The 21,102-nt window shown below is 37.6% G+C and overlaps 1 protein-coding gene across 2 annotated transcripts in view; it reads left to right on the forward strand.

Annotated features, from left to right (window-relative positions):
- PPP1R9A (protein phosphatase 1 regulatory subunit 9A) overlaps positions 1–21,102 on the forward strand; it is a 133,168-nt gene that overhangs the window by 90,402 nt on the left and 21,664 nt on the right. For both annotated transcript variants that reach the window (XM_083860978.1, XM_083860979.1), the window contains exons 7-11: positions 8,139–8,294; positions 13,617–13,670; positions 15,493–15,722; positions 17,000–17,096; positions 17,228–17,399. In XM_083860978.1, the coding sequence (XP_083717104.1) occupies positions 8,139–8,294; positions 13,617–13,670; positions 15,493–15,722; positions 17,000–17,096; positions 17,228–17,399 (709 nt within the window). The remainder of the gene's footprint in view (positions 1–8,138; positions 8,295–13,616; positions 13,671–15,492; positions 15,723–16,999; positions 17,097–17,227; positions 17,400–21,102) is intronic.

A 21,102-nucleotide genomic window follows, 5' to 3' on the forward strand; every position in this document is an offset into this window, starting at 1 on the left:
GCATTCATCTTCCTTGAAAGCATATAACTTTCTGAAATAAGGGAGGGAAGTTCGGTTGGTTGTGCACTGAAATGTTAAAGTTTTGTGAAAGCTGGTAAAAGTTGCCTTCTAACTTCTAAGGGGGTTGGGTTTTTTCCCTAGAAGAATTGATATTCTTCTTAAGTCAGAATATTTTCTGAAGTTCTGGGTATGACCCCTTCGTCCACACACTGTGATTTTATTTCTGTGTGAACACATATTCCTTAGGATAGAGAATTAGTATACCTTGTCTGTACCTATGTTTACAAGTAGTGCCCGGTTTCCCAAAACAAAGGTTTTGAAAGTAACAGCACTGTGCAGTAAAATTTCCATAATTTCTTTCTATTCTGATAAAATTCCTAGTATGCCTAAATACCAAGATGTTTGGAAAGATTACTTTGAGAGCGTTTTCCGAGACTACTGCTGTCTCTATTATTTACTAAATTAGCTGCTGGGTTTTGTAACAAACTGCTTCCATATAGTCCAAGCATATTGTCATCATTTCACATCATCTTGAGTAAAATTATTTGAAATGCTACACTCCATGTATTAGTGTATTTCCATCTTGGGCCAGTTTTTTGGGGTTTTTTTATTTTGTTTGTTTGGTTTTTGGTTGTTTTTCTTTTCTTTTTTTTTTTTTTTTTTGGTTTTTTTTTTTTTGGTTTTTTTTTTTTTTTGGTTTTTTTTAGTGTAAAGGAACAGAAGATAAAGGGACACAGAGAATTCATTATATGCATTTATTTCAGGTTAGTTTTCCTTTTTAGATAAAAAAATACTCCTGACATAAAATCAGGAGATACTCAGATTTTGAAACACACTGTTAAAATAGCAGTATGTCAGAACAATGAAAAGTACCCCAACAGACTAAGTAAAAACCCTGTCTGGCCCCAGTTATGCTTTCACTTACTGTAATTTCCATTGATATTATGAAGTAAAATATTTCAATATGTCTTAGAATTAATCCTTTCACAGAGACATATGTAACTTATATAAATAAGAGCTGTACACATATGCATATGTATGTGTGCCTGTGGGAGACCATGAAAGATAGAAAAATCCATATCCTCTCTATTCCCTTCTCAAATTACAGAAATGTGCAAGTCTTCTAACTTCTCTTTAGTCTAGAATTAAATTCAAGAGGAGTTTCTTGAAGGAACTCTCTTACAATCTCTTCAAAAACGAAATGGAACAACTAGCCTTTGGGAGAAGAGACTTCTCACAACTCATCACAGCACGCTGTAGGTGTCAGGGTTTGAGGACTTTGAGCACCATGTTATGGTGAGCGTAGTCTGATCACTTTCATATAAGCAAGAGAGATGTGTCCTAAATTCCTGACAGTCAAATCTTTCTCACTGTGTATTTGCACATAGAGGGGCGTGTGGCTGACCTGTGTGAGTGATTGATGCATCGCACCTTTTATCTGTGGGACACCTTCACCTGCAAAAAAATCTCAAATGTTTGTGTTTCTTACCTTTTGTTTCTTACACCTTGTGTTTCTTACCTTGTGTTTCTTACCTTTATGCACCATGCAGGTGGTGTTACTCTAGATCTGGCAATAAAGAAAATGTTGTTAAACCCATACTGGCCAATACTGATCCTGGTAGTACTTCAGGCTCCAGTAGGGATTGTTGCTGTGGAGGTGCTGACAGTGACACTGTCACACTGATGGCCATGCAAGTGTTTCTCAGTACAATACTGAAAGAAGACAGGGATGAGTAGGTATGAGCAGGTACTTCATGTGATGTTTCTCGTCCTTGCAATTTGGAGGTTGCAAATTCGTAAGTCCTATTCACTGCGTAAATTTTTCACAAAAGATACTAAATTCACAAAGTCTTTTCTGTTGGTAGTGCCTTTGGATTACAGAGAAAAACCAAAATTGGGCAAGTTTTTCCCAGATTTTTCCTTATAAGAGTTGAAGGTATCTTTTCTTATTTTAGCATTACACTGAGGATAGTGAGTATCTCTGTGACTTTGACATGATTTTTGACAATGGCCTTTGGAGTGCAGAGGAGAGTTTTGTGTTGCATATGAGGACAGGAGGAAGAAAGGAAAGGACATCTACCAGGGGAGATCCAGATGATCTCATCAACTATCTCTTTTGGAAGGAGAAGCAATTAGGCCTGAGAACAAATGCAGTTCTTAAAAACTGCATTGGGATCATTGAAGGTCATACCCATTTCCTATCTGATGCCATATATATATTTGGGGCATGGGTGGTAAACATTTTCAGAATAAATACTGGTGCTTAGTTACTAAGGTATGAAATGTAGCATGTTCACTTTCTTAATTAAGAGACTTACCAGAAATAGAATTTACTGAATACCTGCAATAATCCTGAATACTACTGTTTCTTTGGCCATCTGACTATGCCATCCATGTCTACTCACGTAACTTGCACCATTCCTAGACAACTGACACAATGTAAACTGTGATCTAATGCACATTAACCACAGTTCAAAGACATTTTTGGTCACCACAAGCACTTCTGCTCCATTTACTGTCAAATACAAGCATTACTTCTTTGAGCTTACCTTGCTCCGTGTGGACAAGTCTGGCTGGGTTTATATTCTGCCAGACACCGCCACCAGCCCTGCATTCTTTGGCTCTGGTAAGCAGAGCACCTTTTGGGCAAGAAAATCTTCAGTTTGTACTGGTTGAATGAATATCTGCAGGTGTACAAAACCCACTACTACACTTCTGAGTCCATTTCATCAAAGGAGTAGTGACTCTGTGTGGAGTTCAGAAGCATTTGGTTTGTCAGAGTAAGGACTTTGGCATTGAGGCAGCAGAGAATTATACATGAGTTGCTCAGTCTCAGAGCTGTCAAGCCATCCTGTTCATTTTCCTACACCATTTAAAATACGGTAACAGGGATCTCCAGGTACAGTGCTGCATAAATAAACAAGAAAATTATCTTGAGACTGCCAAATTCTGAGGCTCAGAGACTTTACCACAAGGATAGCAATAACATTTTAAGTTTTCCAGAGTGAGAAGTCAGTGATCTTCTTTGAGTCCTGGAGTCATGGCAAACAACTTGTGTTTGTTAGAGCTGGTTAAATCAGAGGAGGAGAAATGTGTGCCAGGCATGTGCAAGTTCAGTGTTTTATCCTGCTATGTCACCAGCTGGCTGGATTTCCTCTGTTTAGGAACTTCTGACAGTCTTCATAGCCCATGGAGTATGTAGGTATTTTAGAAGGATACAAATTCTTTTGAAAAGCAGTATTCTCTTAGACAGTTTTAACTTGTGTCAGCTAGTGGGCAGTGGACTTGAATTAGGTACTAAATTTAGAGATGCAGTGTTAGCCTACTACCTTCCCCTTCCATTGCCTTCTAGGAATGTTCCCTGACAGCTTGTTTGTTGAGGAAGATTTACACCAATACATAGTGTTTCTAAAATATATATCATTTACTGTGTAAGTAATACTGAAAACTCATTATTTACTATAAAAATGCCCTGCATCCCTGTGTTTCAGAATCTGTTGCTACCATGGGCTGCAGATCATCACAGGCTTGCAGGATGCTCTCAGATTCTCCTTCATTTAAGGTTTTGCATGGAAACATAAAGCCTTTGTGCAGAACTGATGAACATGAAAAGAAAAGAAAATGGATGTTCACAGTGGAATCCATGCAAAGACTAAGTGTGCATCAGCTCACAATTTGTTGTTAAGCTCCCACAAGCCAAGCACTTGAGCCAGTAGAATCAGCTATTTCTCAGGTGTTACCTACAATAGGCAGCACTGGCATTTCCTAGTGAGTCTGTGCTAATCACAGTAAAGCTGGGAGAGTATATTGCCTCTGCTGCAGAGTTTGCTCATCATCAGTTTGTCTAACTTCCTAAAATCCTCTGTCCTTTTAATTTGTAGCATCATGGCAGAAAATAAAGGCTTTGAAGTCTTTGTATTTCCTACTTAGTGCGCTAAGTATGACCTGGATCTGCATCCTTGACTGAAACCTTTTGAATTCCCTGTGTTAACATAGTGTTCTGTGCACATGAGTCAAATTCTGACATTTCTTGGAATTTTGATTTGAACTTGGTATTATCATCTTCATGTTTTACAGCAAATGACAAAAGTCACATAAAGCAGATGACCTGTTCCCCAGAAGGCTGTGTGGGGTAATGCAAAATGTGAAATGAATTATATATTGCAGGATTCTGTTCATCATACATAAGTAGTTTAATGCAAGTGATGTTTTAGTCTATTTTAATATCACTAATAGTCAAATTAATATTTTTTTCATTTTAAATTCTCATTCATTAGGACATGCTGAGAGCAAAGCAACATTTAGAACCATTGAAGAAAATCTTGACACATGCAAAAAAAAAAAAAAAAGGCAATGTACTTGAATATCTAACACTCAAAGAGTACATTTGCTAAACCAAATCTTTCAGAGAGTACATTTTTTCCAACATCATTAATATGATGCACTCCTGTAAAAGCAGTGATTAATACTGTGCAATTATGTTTTTCTTCACTCTTTTGAAAGAATTAAGTATAAGCCATCAAAGAAAAAATCAAATGAAGAGATGGTTTGAGTTATTTTTATAGTTCTTCAAATGGTGTTCCCTGATTGTGGGAGAGTTTCAACAGGAACAAAACGTGTAGCTTAATGCAGCCTTTGTTATGGTGATTTGGGGAAGGTCTGTCTGCATTATCCTGGCTGATGCAGTAGCTCCTTCTTTCTGGTTGGGAGTGTTAGGCACATTTCAGAAATTTGCTGTTAAAGGCAGTTAAACAATGCAAGTAACACATTTTCCCTTTAGAAGTGGAAAATTGCAGCTCATGTTGGTAATTTCATGCTATTAGCTGTGATAGCATACAGCAGAATGGAATGGCTAATATCAGAAGCTTTTGCTTTGGATGAGACAAGCTTAAGCCCTAGGTGCTACTGAAATGAGAAACAGGGCTTTTACGTGGATGAATTCTGCTCACCAACACAGAATGAAGATTTTAAGATTTTACTTCAAGAGCATGTAAGTTCTCATTGACTATGGAGTGAAAAATATTATTGCTGTTGCCAGCTAAGGAAACAAAATGTATTGCAGGGAACCTCTGGGAGTTACAATGACAACTCTTACCTCACAGGGCTTTGTTATTTGAAGTAATACAACTCTTTTTCGGTGCCTTGCTGCTCCTTGTAAAATAGTGAATTTCACATTCTAGCTAACTGGCACAGTGTCTGAACAACTACCTTCTGGTAGTTCCATGTGGAACAAAAGCAGAGAGAATTTTTTCAGGCAAAGTGTTTCATGTAGTTTTTGATGTATATTTCCTCAATGTACACATTGGTTCTTTTGAACCTGTAATTTGTTTTTCATGTGACTGTAAGATGAAATCCCTTTATTTTGAAGACAAAAGCAGAGTCTCATTTATTTCTGTGTTCTGTAATGTGTTCTTGTCGTCCTGGTGTCTTGTTTACTTGAGCTGTGCTTTGCTTTGACAGCTACTTTTTTCATTAATTGAAGCAAAAATGACTGTGCTCATTGATACTCATTATGTACAATTTGAAGCAAGATTTTCCTTTGTGTTCATTTTTAGCTGCCTGATGTTCCTCTTCAAACACTCTGGCTCCTGAGGCCAGTAGAATATTGTCTGCTCTTCAGTTTTTCCCCAATAATTTCCTCCTTCATGTGTTCATTTTTCTTTTTGTATTCAATACTTCTTCTTAGTTTAAGTCTTTGGAGAAATCAGTTTTAACTAAATTCATCTGTTTTATTCCTTTGCCAAAACTGGTAAATGTAATGGGGATTTTGTATTAATATATTCCTTTAAAATGTACCTGTAGCTAAAGGCAGGTCTGTTTTGTTTTACATAAGCAGGGCATGAGTTTTCTGGTTAATGATCCTGTTTCTCCCTCCTCTTTGCATGCTTCAGAGATTTCCTTGCCACTGCTGATGGACCTGCCAGGATTTTTTTTAATGCAGAAATTACAGTTGTCTATTACCTTATTTGTTTCAGGGGGAGTGACTGCAAAATGGAAAGTACATGGACTGTTAGTATTTTGGCCCCACAGAAATTAATTTCTCTGAAATCTCAGTGTGATTTTAAGAGTTAGTCTTTCTGCTTCTGGTTGCCCCGATGGTGTGTGAAGGTGGCATTACATGCTCCTGGAAAGAGCCAGGATAGTTAGTAGCCAAATTTTCAGTTTAGACAGCTACAGCACATAGCCAGGGACAATAAAGTAGAAACAGAAGTTACTACAGTAGTGTAACAGAAGATTTTTTGAGTGTGTGCATGAGATCTAGACATACAGAATGACAATTTCAGGTGTTACTTTGTTTAGCTGTAATGCTTACATGCCTGAAAACTCCAGTGAGATGGACTATGTATTCTTTGCTTCTCTTAAATAAGGAAAGAAGAAGCAAAACCAGCTGTTAGCTTTTTTTACAGAAGACTATTGAGATTCTTAGGCATATATGCATCGTAGGTGTGAAGTATATAAAATAAGTGGTTACTGTTTATTTCGTTGGAGAATATGTTACTATTTATAGAGTCAGCAGTAACTCACCAAAAATGTGCCTTGCTTTACAGCGAGTATTTTAAAGTATGGATGTGCATTTTGGTGACTTAACTTCTTTTTAGTAGTTCTTTCAACATCATAAATTTTTACTAATCTATTTTATGCTTTCTGTGTGTTACGGCTTTGTTTTTTTAAATTTCAGTGGTTAAAAAAAAAGAAGAATGTGGGTTTTTCATTATCTTTAAAGGTTCCTTTTAACCCAAACCATTCTTTGATTCTGTGTGCTGTCTGTGTGTACCTGTGCACCTAGAGTCAATGTCTTGCATGCACTGCTTTTTAGTTGAGAGATTCACATAAGCCTAAACAAAAGCTGAGGCACTGAATTAAGGTAGGAAGCTGAGGTTTGAACTGTTCTTCAAACATCTGAATTCTTGCCCGTTGTTTTGAAAAGCCCTTCTGTCAAAAAATTACACTAACAGATCATTTTAACACTATGGGGAATATACTTCTGATAATAGTATTATGTCTCTTCATCTCAGGAACTGAAAGCTCATGAAGAAAAACTTTGAATAGTTTTGTCAAAATTTTGGTGGTGTTAGTGTATAAACATGAAAAGGACTGTGCCGGTCGCCCTGCCCTTCCTTTTCCATGTATTTATTTAGTCCCAAGCCTTATAAATCCAGATGTGGTCTCGAGGGAAGTGTTGGCTTTATAATGTGTTTGCACAGTCATCTGCTCAGCCAGCAGGCTGTCTATGATCCATACGAACTCTGCTCCAGCTTCCAGAGGGAGCCCTGCAGAAGCAAGGTGGTACCAGTCCCTACCTTAGGGACAGGGAGAGGTGAGCACAGACGTGTGTGCAAAAGACTGAGTAGGCAGATTGGAGTTTGATATTGCAAGCTTTTTCTTTTCAATATTATTGTTCTGTTTATTCATTCTTGAGATACTGGTTGCAGCTTACGATTTTTCAAAATTCTGTTTTGTCAGCAAATTGTTTGCATCTCATGATATACCAGCCCAAGAAACACCCACATTTATTGTTCAAAACTAGTTCAAAGCAGCTCCTCATTCAGGGAGAAAATTGAGTAAACTCTGGCTTCAGACTCTGAACTTGTCTCTGACACTCGGTTTCTTTTTCCTACTGTTGTCTTTCTGCGTGGGTGTGACTTTTTTATCGTTAATTTGTTTATAAAAAACAAACCAATGAATTTTCAGATTCAACATGGAATATCACTGGAGAATTACTTCATCCAGATGACTTTACTAACAGCTAATCAAGATCCTGTTTGTTGTATTCTGCCTTTTTTTTTTTTTTTTCTGTTTGGAAAAGATTCCTTGTTAAATCTGAAATAAATTTGGAGAGTTCTTCCAATGGAAAAGAGGTCTCACTTGGAAAAGGATGAAACCATCAAAATACAGAGCAAGTAATGTTTGAGAAATGAGTTATTAGTGCTTAAGACGCTGTTTTCTCTCTTGGTATACTGAAATACTACTGTGGTGTTATATTTCGTCTGGTAGAATTCATCAGTACTGGGGTTAAAGACAAAGATAACCTTTTTTATATGCAAAATGCTGTGATTACACAGTATCTTAATTACTCTTTGAATAGTCTCTGCATAATAAGAGGATAACTGGAATTTCTTAAATGCTATAAAATTAAGACAGGGGAATATGCTACAGATGAAGAAGATGAAGACATGGGACCTGTCCTTCCAGGAGGTGACATGGCTATTGAAGTGTTCGATCTTCCTGAAAATGATGACATGTTCTCCCCCAGTGATGTGGACACCAGCAAACTTGCTCACAAATTCAAAGAAGTAAGTTATATATCAGAAAATATTCCTGAAATGCATCACTGAAGCAGATTTCTAGTTATATCAGTGGTTGGGTTTTTTCTCTTGAAAACTAGAGTGGTTATTAGCTTTTTGTATGCTTTGAAATAACTCGTGATGCTTGAAAGAAGTAGAACTATCATTTGAGATATTTTGGCATCAGCTTTCAGGTGACTGTTGTATTGATGAGGGCAATTTATAAATTAACTTTTCAATACAGAAGTTACTCTGCCTTAGCACTATGTTTGACCACAAAGACAAAGTGCAAGTTAATTCATCACTAGCAGAATGCTGGGATTTGGGATGAGTGTTTTTTTGTTTCGTTTGGTTTTGTAAGATTCCAATAAAAGATGATTGGGAAAACCAAACAACAAATGTTAAATTTCAGTGAAGAGATACATGTGAAACTCATCCTATACCATTACACAGTAACTCATCAGTGTACAGCCATGTCATGTGTTTGGCCATGTGTTTAGAAAGATGCTGTATTGGGGAAGCAGCCCTACATGAAGATGGTGTTTTACCAGAACCATATGAAGTTTATGGTTAGGCAGTATAGCATCCACCTGCACTAACTGTGGTGTTCATTGTGGTCATTGAATTAATATAATTTCACATACCAAAGTATGGAGGGACATTTCTTCTGTATTTTAGGCTGTGCTTTTGATGTGGCTTCTTTTTAAGCTTTACTGAATTCTCATGCAAATAAAGATATGAAACAATGGGTGTACCTAAGCTTAGAGTAATGGGCTGAGTGATGGCAATAAATAACTTTTTTTTTGAAACAAAGGGAGATGGAAGGGTTGAAAGTAGCCAAAACCTCATAGGAGATTCAAGCAGCAGAACCTGGACCCAGATAAGAGTTTTAAAATACCAGGACTCCCTTTTTATCCTTCTCCACTTTTTCTCTTGCCCTCACTCAAACCAGATATTTTATGTTGCATAAATAAATTGTTACTACCCTCTAGTGAGAATCATCTGTGGAAAGTAATCAGTCAATGAGCAACCAGGTCTTTCCCTTTTCTGCTGATAGCCTTTGCAGCCATTGGGTGCCTACTCCTGCTCGTTGTTTCCTGAAAGTTTTTTACATTACATAAATTATTATTTTCTCACTTCATATTTTGAGTTTCAGGCTCTTACATGAATTAACAGAACATTTTACTTCATTTGCTGGTAGTTTACATCATACATAGAAATACAGTCTCAAAGTGGTGGGAAGATGTTACCATTCTCCATGTGTCAGCAAGTTTTCCAAGGCTGTGCAAAACACAGGTGCAGTGATGGGCAAGAAACTCACCTTTGAATAAATATATGCTTGAATACAGTTTCCATAAACTCAGGCTACTGCCCTACTTGAGCTTGTCCAGACTCATTTGAAGTTATTTGCAGACCTGTCTTCTGTAATGGCCTAAAAATGCTGTTTTAGAGACCAGATGAAGGTACTTTGGGATCCTCGAGTGTAAGTGTAGATGAGAGCCTGAGAAGAAAACATGAAATGCTCCTGCCTAAGAGTGGACTCTGTCAGCAGCCCACGCACTTACTGCTGTTATGAGCACACCACTTTAGTTTCACTGATTGTCTTTAAGAGTACACAGCTGCGTTTTGTTGGCTGATGCTGAGTGAGTGCATGTATTTTTCTTGGTATTTGCCCTGAATTCTTTCAACACTAGAGGACTTGTTCACGATCACACTGCACAAGCCCACGCAGCGTTTTCTGGAATTGTATTTAAAGAATAACTGTTCTTTCTTGTTCTTACTCCAGAGATTAATGAAAGTATTAGGCAAGTGGGTAGGACATAATCTTTAAGCATAATAGTTCGACCTAATTAGTTGAAATCAGTCTTTGCAACAAAAAATGTGTTCCCATACTCTGAGAGCACTCTTAGCTAAAATGCTTTGCTTTTGGAATGAAAGTCAAAAGAGAGATGGGCATTCCTGGGTGAATCCCTGTAATTCTGAAGTCTTGTTTTCTTGGCTGTAATGCAGGAAAAACAGGACTGATTTTTCTTAACTGCTTTGAAAGAAAGAGCTAGAAGCTTTATTTTAGCTGTGATGATTGAAGAGAGACAAGATCTGTAGGGAGAAGGGACATTTATGTAAGAATTCATTATTTCATGTTTTAATGAAATATATGAAGAATGGATGATGATTATTATATGCAAAAAATATATAATGATTACGTAAAAATTGTCATGGTGATTATTAGATTCTATTGCGTACTTTCCTTCCCCATGTACTCTTGATATTTTAACATTTGCTAGACTTTCATCCCATTCTACCTTTTGCAGTCTTAATGAATTCAATCCATTTTCTCTCTAAAAGTTACCTTTTATAACAAATTTTATTGTTTTGTGGAAAATCAATCAGCTTTTCAAGACATATTTGAATAGGAAATGTTCCAAAAGTTACTGAAAATGTCTTTGTTAAAGCAAAGCCTTCACAATTTTATATTGATTTATATCCAAAAAGTAGACAAAATAGTATCTGCCAAGAATTTGTCTGGCATTAAATAGGACATGGAATAAAGATTTCTGATCCCCTGTTAGTAAACTTGCTTAGAGAATTTTAGCTGTGGAGTCCAGATTTTCTTGCTGAATAGTTGACCTTGCCTGTTGTTAAGTCTAACCTTTAAATGTGTTAGTATTTCTCATCTATTCTACAAGAATAATTAGTTCCTTTTTTTTAGAAGTACATACCCAGCTACACATTTTTCTGTTAAGCAGAAAAGTGTCTTCTTTCTTCTGCCTCAGTGGGATCTGCTGTACCATGTACTGATGCAATGATCTGACTAGGTACTCAGTATTCATTTTTTTAACTTAATAACAGAGAGCACAAAAATAACTGTTAAAAACCATCTGTACCTGAGCAGATTGTCATTTATGCAACAATTTGGAGTTTATTTGTATGTAATAATAAGCTCTTTAAGTGCTCCTTGTGGATTTGTGGGGTTTTAGAAGAGATGGGAGTGGACTGTCAGCAATTAGCCTAAGGCTTTGAGTCTTGGCTTTTCAATGTCATTATTGAGTGTGAAATGGGAAAATCTAGCTCATCCATTATTCCCCTGATTTTATCTCATCCCAGAACAGTGTAGCAGAACTATGCAAAGGGTTGGGCATTTTATAAACACCATGATGTTTTGAGATGGTTCTTTAGTAATTTTTTACTATTAACAGGAATGCGATGGGGAGAAAAAACAATTCTCAATCTCTGAAGATTGTAGATCAGAGGTTGGAATGACTGAGCTCAAAAATTGCAAGTAACCTCTTGCAAATGTTAGTTAAAGTATCTTTTATTCCTCTAATATGTACATAAAAAGGTATGTGTCCTTCTCAGCTTCCTGGCCTACAGTAGCTTCCCTGGCAACTTCTTGCTGTTACACCAGCTCCAGGGCTGCCAAGTGCCCTGTTCCCAGCTGCACTGGCACGTCTCCATCCTGGATCAGTAGCCCTGCTCCCCTGTGGCACTTCCTCAGGAGCTCCGTGATCCGTGGGCTACCTGTGTTTCTGCAGGCTGCTGTATTCAGTGCCTGGTTTCATTTGAAATGAAATCTTACATCTGCTCTCACATGAAGCACATGAAGAGTTGTAACACTTCTCAGTGCAAAGTCAAAAAGTGAGCGTAAGTAACAGATGATCATGGGGAAGTTTCCTATAGTCTCCTCTGGAGACCGTGACCAAGAAATGAGTGTTGGAAAGAAGATTCCTAAATGGAACCAGTGAATCAGTGTCTCCTTTATTCTGTCCAGCATAAATTGAGGAATTCTCCACCTTAAAGGACTGGGTTTATTCAGTAGATTAATTAAGGCTGATCAGCAAACCAAACTGTATCTGAGTGTGCATTTCCTACACCACAAGAAGGGGCATTCAAGAGACCTAATGAAAAAGGAATTTCTAAATTAGCTTAGAATTTTTAAGAGATATTTGTGCTGGTCAGCTCAATGATAGCTCCTGTTACTTTGAAAATTATTCCTGTCTGCGGAAGAACTTCTCCTTTGATTAATTTGCACATTTTCTTACTAACAGTTGGTTCTTTAAGAATGTAGCCTTTGCTTCACCAGGGATGTTAGTTTCTGGTTCAGTACAACGACCTCCTATACTCTATTAGCTCAACATAAACTATTCCCAAAAGCTCACGTTTGTGTTGTAAGAGAAGTAACCTGCGTGTAAAACATGCTTTTCCGTAACTATTCCTTCTATTCATAAATAATGGGTGATGCCTTATCTCCAATGCAGTGGTGGCTCAGGCTGTAATTCACTTTTTGCCCTTTCCCTCAGTTCCAAGTAACTGATTCAGTGTAAGGTTTTGGGGCCTGTCAGTAGTTTGTCCATGCTGCCTGCTTTAAATAGTACAGCAACAAGGTGCAGGCCAATATTAGGTTCATGTGTGTGATTGTTTCTGTTTGGATTGGGGTTATGCCATGTAAACTGTGGTTGTTTGTACTTCAGTGCATTCCTGGAGCCTGTGAATAGCAGACCTTTGTGGTAAAACTAAAGGTATTTCAGGACATGGCCTAATACACTCAGAGTAGTGACTGTTCATTCCAGAGGAACAGACTAATAATGTTGGTTAGTATGGAAGAAATCCCACAGCAGGTGTGCAGGTGGATGCCAGGTCCTCCACACCAACCCTGTCCTTGTACAGATCCCCTGTTGTTGTGGCTGCTTGGTGATGTAACTACAACCTTTAGCACACTGCCTGGGCTGTTAATCTGCTTGCAATCGCTTTGTTGCTTGAATGTTGTTGCTGTTATTTACAGTTCCCCTGTGTAACTGCTCTCAACTGAGATTAGCTGGCTTGAGCAGAGTAACTGCAGCTCTTGGTGAAGGATGGCATCAGTTTACCTTTCTTCTTGCATGAAATAAATGTGTGAAATCTTCCCTCAAGGTTTTCCTGACTTCTTGAGTTGTTAAATCACTTATTTCCATATTTGCTTATTTGTAATGTGCCTGCTTTAATCAGTGCAGTGGGACTTTCAGCACTGGGATGTATTTCACATTCATATCAGAGGAGAGCAAAGCCCAGCAGGATAACATCTATTTTTTTAAAACATAAGACATTTGGTTTTGCTAAACAGATTGGATGTTCTGATTTGAAATTATGAGTGGTTAGACAGCATCCTATCTTTAATTAGGTTGCACAGACTGAGTCATTTTGCAAGCTAGACATTTTAATTTACAATCTACTGCACTGCAGCACTCTTCAGGGCCTTCTGCTATGTAATAAGGTATTCAACTTGCAGCAGAGGCTTTAGAAATACCGGAGTACTCTCTGTGACTTCACTCATTTATTTTATATTTTCAATTCTAGTTGCAAATCAAACATGCAGTTACAGAAGCTGAAATTCAGAAGCTGAAGACAAAGGTAAGAATCAATATCTGGTTAATACATGTTCTTTTCTTCATGTAAAATCAGATCTGAAGACGTATCTTTATGTGAATGGAGAAATCAACATTCTTATTAAAGGCTGATTAAGAAGCACAGTGGCTCAGCTAAATCTTCTCTTGGTGTATATTCTTTATTCCAAGTTTCAAGTAAAAATCTCAAGTGCTGCCATAATAGGAAAGTGCCAACTTTTGTAGCTTCAATTAAACATATGTTTTAGGGAGTATCATAATGACTAAATGGCATATTTCTAGTTTTAAAATTCTGATGCATTTTTCAGGTTTTAAAATTATATTTGGATTGAATATTCAAATTGAAGTGAGTAGGATTTTTATTTACCAGTGATGTTAAAGTATCCCTGTGCTACTTTCCATTATTGATATTTTTGAAAAAACTGATTTCTTTAAAGTTATTTAATAGAAATTATTTTTTATACAGAAGAAAAAGTGTTGTTTCATATTATTGCAGTTCTCTTTAAAAGATAGTCTAGGAAGGAAAAATATTATCAGTTTAAAACATTATCTCATAATCAGTTGCTAGTTAATAAATTAAATTTGCTATAGCAATAAAAAAGGATTGGGTTTTCTTGTACTAGGGTAACCTTTATGGGAACCTAACTGATTATTCAGTTGTTCAGCAATACTAGGTTTTATAATGACATCCTTCTCTTTGAGTCTGAGTACGTTATAAAGGAAATAAAAATAAGGAAAAGAGAAAATTGTACTTCAGAAAAAGATTTTAGATTATTATTTCTTTCCAGCAGCATTTGCATTCACCGTGTATTTTGCATAATGTTTATCAAATCTGCATAAATTACTGTTAAAAAAAAATTAGAGTGCAGCTGTTTTCTTTAAGGACAAATTTTGTTGTCCTATGTCAGTCCAGAAAGTCAAAAATCTTCCTCTGTTTTCCAGTTCAAATCTAGCAGTTGGAGCCACATAGTCGATCCCTTGGGATTGTGCCGAGGCCCATTGACTTGATGGCATCCATGTGTGGGTGTAAACATTCATCTGTGCAAATCCATTTGCAAAATCAGGGTTAATGTGCCTTTTAACATTGGACCTTTTTACCTCATCATTTCAATAGAGCTGAAGAAAATGTGACTAGTTTAGGTATATTGCTAATAAAACTGCACCCAAGTTAATTTTTTGGATGCGTATCATCCATGATGCTAGCAGAACTGCCTAGAGCAAATTAAAAACTCTTGATAAATAAACAGGGATGTTGAGTTAGGGCATGTTTTGTTCACTAAATTCTAGGAGCTAAATCACACAAGATGCTGTATAACCTGCCCTCATCCAGCACCAAACACTGAAACCTGCAGGTAGCTTCAGTTAGGAAATGAGAACCTTAACACACGCAAAAAAAATCTGGAAATCAAATTCCCCCTTCCCAAAAAAAGAAATGTCATCATTTTCTGAAAGTGTGTGAATGCTTTATAGCACCTGAGTCACATGCACAAAGCAAAATGCATCTCATATGCTGGCTGATTAACCCTGCTGTTTGCCTGAGTACTCCACTATTGACATTTTTAAATGTCAGGCAGTCAGATAGGTTAGTATAACCCAGAGAAGCACAGAGGCTGCACTGGAACACTGAGCAAAAACTGTGCTTGGTTTTATGAGAAAGAATACATGTATCAGCCTGATTTCTTTGTTCTGGAACACTCTTCCCACTGCTAGCATATTACTGTTGTAGTTACTGATTCACTGATTCTCTCTATTTGAGTTGTTAGAATTAATCCTAAACTATCAGGCTGCACTTTGCTGCTTTTTTTCTGCATCTCCACTCCTTTGTTCAGCTGCAGGCTGCTGAGAATGAGAAGGTGAGGTGGGAATTGGAGAAGACCCAACTCCAGCAGAACATTGAGGAGAATAAGGAAAGGATGATGAAATTAGAGAGTTATTGGATTGAGGCACAAACCCTGTGTCACACAGTGAATGAGCACCTCAAGGAGACGCAAACCCAGTATCAGGCTCTGGAGAAGAAATATAACAAGGCAAAGAAATTAATCAAGGATTTTCAGCAAAAGTAAGCAGCTACACCAGGCTCAGCAAATGACTTAGTGGCCAAATAGAAAACATGTATGTGATATATTTTGAAATATGAAACCCACTGTTAAACACCTGTAAGGTAAACACTATTTTCCACTTTTTTTTATTCATGAAAAGCATGGACTCTTTATTATGGAAAAATGCTAGTATTCAAGCTGTAGTCATACTGTACCTCAATAAAGACTTGGTCTGTAATATTCCAGGTTGGTATGTTTCAGAATTAGGAGATAGCTCAATGTAATTGCAAACAACTGTGTAGTAATGTAACATCAAAAAGAATATTGTTTTGTTACATTTTACATTTTATTTTTCTTCTTCTTGTAGATGCCAAGAATGTTTGAGCTGAGTTGAGCTAACTGATGATTTCCTGGCCCCCTCTGTTTCATGTGGTCCCCTCTCCCTGGTGGCTAGCAAGAATAATAACATCTTACATGTCTATAACAGCTTCTGTTCCCCAGATTACTTCTTTTTTGGCAGCAGATTTTTTCATTTTCTGCTGAAATATATTTATTTGAAGAGGAAAACTCAAAGACATACAGCTATGTCAATTGGGATTGCAGAAATGTCCTGTCCCATTAAAAAGGCGGGTTAGATTGTCAAAATATCACTACCTATCTTGGAATTTCATGACTGTTCCAGAACTAGTTTGTATCTTGTATGCTTTCTATCATAAATTTCTTCGATATTCAAAATAAAAAGAGATAGGGCAAGTCACTAGAATGAGTTTGGGTAGCTTTCTATTGACATTCTGCTTTATATTAGTAAAAGATCTAGTCAGTTGTTTTTAAACACCTCAGACTCCTTAAATGGCCTAACAGATTTCCTTTAGAAAATTCAATTTGTACCTGCGGACTTACAGGTTGTCCTTTTTGTGAAGGAGCACAGTCATACTCTGGTAAAACAGAGACTTTGCTCTATGTCCTACAACAGAGAACAGCATAAACTAAGACACGTTGTTTTTGTTGTAAACACAGATTAAGAAAAGAAACTGTTTTAACTGTTTTGATTATTGGTAAGAGCTGTGATTTTTTTTCCAGATAAGTTCCTCTTGCCATTCTTATGTCATTGCCTAGTATATTCACTTAGACTAATTGCTTAGGGTTTTGTCCTGATTGCAGCTTCATAGTTCTTACTAAGTAAATGATAAATTATTTGCTAAGGACAGATTTTTCTGATGAATAGCAAAACATTTTACTTTTTGTTTCACTCGGATTGCTTTGATGACAGCAAATGCATCTTTTTTTTCCCCCTAAGAGAACTTGACTTCATCAAACGCCAAGAAGCCGAACGAAAGAAAATAGAAGATTTGGAGAAAGCACACCTTGTAGAGGTCCAAGGCTTACAAGCTCGGGTAAGCAGCATTTACCCTTATATTTGAAGAATGAGACAATTCTGTCTGATATTCTGGAAAAATAACATCTCTGATGGGGAGGTTGTATTGGAGTGAATATTGTTGGTAATACTGTGTTGTGTTTCTTTCAGATACAAGACTTGGAAGCAGAAGTTTTCAGGCTAATGAAGCAAAATGGAAGCCAGGTTAACAATAACAACAACATTTTTGAAAGGCAGACATCTTTTGGAGAAGTTTCTAGAGGAGATCCAGTGGAAAATCTAGATACTAAGCAAGTGACATGCCTGGATGGTTTAAGTCAAGGTTTGTTTAAACCAAACCATAACTCCTATGAATCATAGAATCTTAGAATCATTTGGGTTGGAAGTAATTTAAAGATCATTTAATTCCAATCCCCTGCCATTGGCAGGGACACCTTTCACTAGACCAGGTTGCTCAAAGCTGCCTGCAGCCTGGCCTGGCCTGGCAAAGCTGCCTGCAACAGTTCCATGGATGGAAATGCCTCAGCTTCTCTGGGCAGCCTGTTTCAGTGTCTCACCCTCCTCACAGTAAAGAATTCCTTCCACATGTCCAACCTAAATGTCCTTCTTTCAGTTTGAACCATTACTCCTTGTCCTGTCACTACAGTTCCTGCCAAAGAGTCCCTCTCTGGCTTCCCTATGGGCCCCTTCAGATTCTGAAAGGTTGCTGTGAGGTCTCTGCACAACCTTTTATTTTCCAGGCTGAACAGCCCCAACTTTCTCAGCCTGTCTTCATGGGGGAAGTGCTCCAGTCCCCTTATCAACATCATGGTCTTCTTCTGGACCTGATCCAACAGTTCCATGTCCTTCTTAGGCTGGGAGTCCCAGAGCTGGATGCAGCACTCCAGGTGGGGTCTCAGAAGAGCAGAGGGGCAGAATCACCTCCTTTGACCTGTTGGGCACCCTGCTTTGGATGCAGCCCAAGATTGCTAGAAACCACAATACTACTTATTTCTCTGTTGAAAAAAAATCAATAAATTTTGAAATAAATTAATTTCTAGCAAGCACAGAGATGTTTTATTGAAATTGTTATTTTACCAGTTGTTTCATGTGTGGACCCCTACAATATTCAAATCAATATGAATTACATTTTTAACAGTGTGTATAAAAATATGTGTATAAAAAAGAGCTAGTCCTGCTGAAATGGTATTAGGTGATATGCAGTCCTTGTCCAATTGGTTTTCACAAATCTTCACAGATCTGTTTTTTCTGTCAAGTGTTAATTGTAATGAAACCTCTGAAGTTCAGAAAAGCACCCAGGATGACAAAGTCTGTATTTCTGCCATAGAGACTCAGTAAGTGTTATAAAACATTTAATACTTAGAAGTGCTGTTAAAACAAATCCTTTCAGGAGTTTGTTTCAGGAGAGGAAAGTATGTTTTCTTCACTTGACTCAGAAAAATGATGCTTGCATGTACTGTTGTAACAATGTCAACACACAGCTATGGCTCAAGAGCTAAAATTCACAAATTTCTACATGTAAAAAAAAATAAAAGAAAAAAATGTAAAATTCATTCTAAAAGTTGGAAGTGCTTAGTATAGGATTAAAAATCTGCATGTCAGTGCTTCAAAATTATGTTTTCCAGTCGATGCATTTGCATGAAAATTTTCAAAGAGCTGCCTTTTTTTCATTTCAAAAATGCTTTCCTGGAGAAATGTTACCAGTGTTAATTATTTCTGAGTGTTAAGACTAGATCATCTCTGAATTCAAACGCACAAGTTCAACCACATGAATACAAACTAGCTAGCAAAAATAGATAATTGGCAATGAATTTTGAAAGCTGAAGGAGCAGTTAGATGTTAGGTTCCAGGCTGCATTTGTGGTTTTAAAATAAGGATATCCTTAAATATACTCTAGCACTCCTTGACTTCCATATACCTTTCTCAGTAAATTCTGTATCAGTTCCTGTGGTCTGTGTGAGGTTTTAACATAGTGATACTTGCTCTGCAAAGAGCCTACATCTCTGTATCACTCTCTTAAACCTTTTAAGAAAAGAACTTGCCATCAAAACATGGATGTTATAGCAGAGGAGCTATAAAGGGCAGGAGTGTGTTGTCCATGATATTTTGGAGGTGAGCAGAGTCCCTCTGGGTGCTGTGGGTTGTGCACACTGCCTTTGTGACATTCACACAAGTGCTCCAGTCTCTTTTCTGAGAGTGTTTGGCAAGTATTATGCATGCTTCTTGATCAAGCCTCTGCATTGGGTTCTTGGGGTAGGACTGCATATAGATGCCACATCTCAGAATTTTGTTCAGAGGTTTGCAGGTCTGTCTTCTATCAAAAAATTAGAGTATGTAAAAATACAATTATTTTAATTAAAATTGTATCAAGTATGTTTTTTGTTTAGGTGTGATCTGAGGTGTTTATTACATTCTTGTATGGTGGGAGACTTGGGAAGAAGCAGTGGGTACAACCTGGTGGTTGTAAACATTTGAGCATAACTGCTCCTGGCACTGCCGGTGCTGTGGCCGTGCTCAGCATTCTGCCAGACTGCACGACTCCTCAGGCTGTAACATAACCTCACACTGAGCTGAAGGGGCTGCCAGCAACATCCATGGAAGTTAAAAAGAGAAAATCAAAACTACTGTGGCCCACATAATTCTTCCTTTGCTTTGCCAGGGAATACTAGACTACAGATTGTGTTTCCTTTACAAATATATGGTTTATTCTGAGAGTCCAGAAGTGCATTGTAGCTTTGTGATTTAGTGATCACGAGCTGTGTCTGCAGCAGACAATCAAGCTGTTTACTGGCAGGAGTCAGTGGTTTGAAATCTAAACAGTTCAGTGCTGAGGCCAACTTCGACAGTCTCAGACTTTGATGTCTCTGTGCAAGTGCCTGTTCAAGCCACTTTGTGGCTCTCCTTTCTGGGTGTCTTTGGATACCCAGGGATGCATCAGTTCACAGAAAGAGATTTTAAATTCCGTCAGCCTGTCTAATGGAAAAACAGTGGGAGTACAGGCGAGCTCTTTCCTGCTTCACAGTGGTACTGAAATAGTTCAGATGGAAGAATATTGGAGTCAAGTGGTTGAATGTCTGGTGAAAGAAAGTCTCATTACAGTCACTCTGAGAGTGAAATAAGAACTATTATGGCTTTTATGTGAGAGATTTTTCATACTCTCTAGTGGGTTGGGAGATTACTACAGTGTCATGTGAGGTTGTGGGTTTGTGCTGGGAGTGCTGAGGGCCAGCCACTCTGCAGAAGAGGGAGCTGGGACTGGGGGTGGCAGCACATGTGGCTGGGGTGGAGACCACCTGACAGCAGCCCAGCTCCACTGGAATAAAGCAGGCCAAGATGAGGTAGAGAAAGTGGGAAGCTCCAGGCTCAGATGGTCTCTTGCTTTAAGAAGGCCCATATGAGAACTTTTGTGAATACCATTTGCAGTCCTGTGTTGATAGTTTGCACAATTTCAGCGGTGAAATGAAGGGATGTATGGAAGGGTGTACACCTGACAGAACAAATACAAGCAGTTCAAGCCATTGCAATGTGTAGTTATCCTGTGGAGTACTTAGGGCAGAAGCATCATTGCAAATCAGGCAATGCTAATTATTCTGTAGTATCCTGTGAAGTAAAATTTAACTCGTACACATAAAAGAAAAGTAAAAATATCTGTAAGATCAGATTTTAATTAATTAGTGTATTCTGAATGCAGTATATAGACTAGTAAATTTACCTAATGGATTATGGTTTGATTTTTTTCTGTGAGGATTGAAAAAAAATATTATAACTGTTAAGAATCTATTCTTTTTCTAGTAGAAAATACAAAAACACGTTTAAAAATGGTTTTAGTCTTAGTCATTGCAGCTTTGTAAAATGTTAAATTTGCTGCAATACTCAGATTTCATTTGAGCAGATGGTTGATAGCTAAGACAAGTACAGCTATGTCAGTTCTAGCTGTAGAGGCAAGTTGTATATGGAGTGTCCAGTATACTTTGCTCACGAGACATTCAGGAATTGGGTGTTTTTGAAGCCTGGCAAGTAAGATG

The sequence above is a fragment of the Zosterops lateralis genome, assembly GCF_965231275.1.
Source record: "Zosterops lateralis genome assembly, chromosome: 1".
In the NCBI taxonomy this organism is placed as follows: Eukaryota; Metazoa; Chordata; class Aves; order Passeriformes; family Zosteropidae; genus Zosterops; species Zosterops lateralis.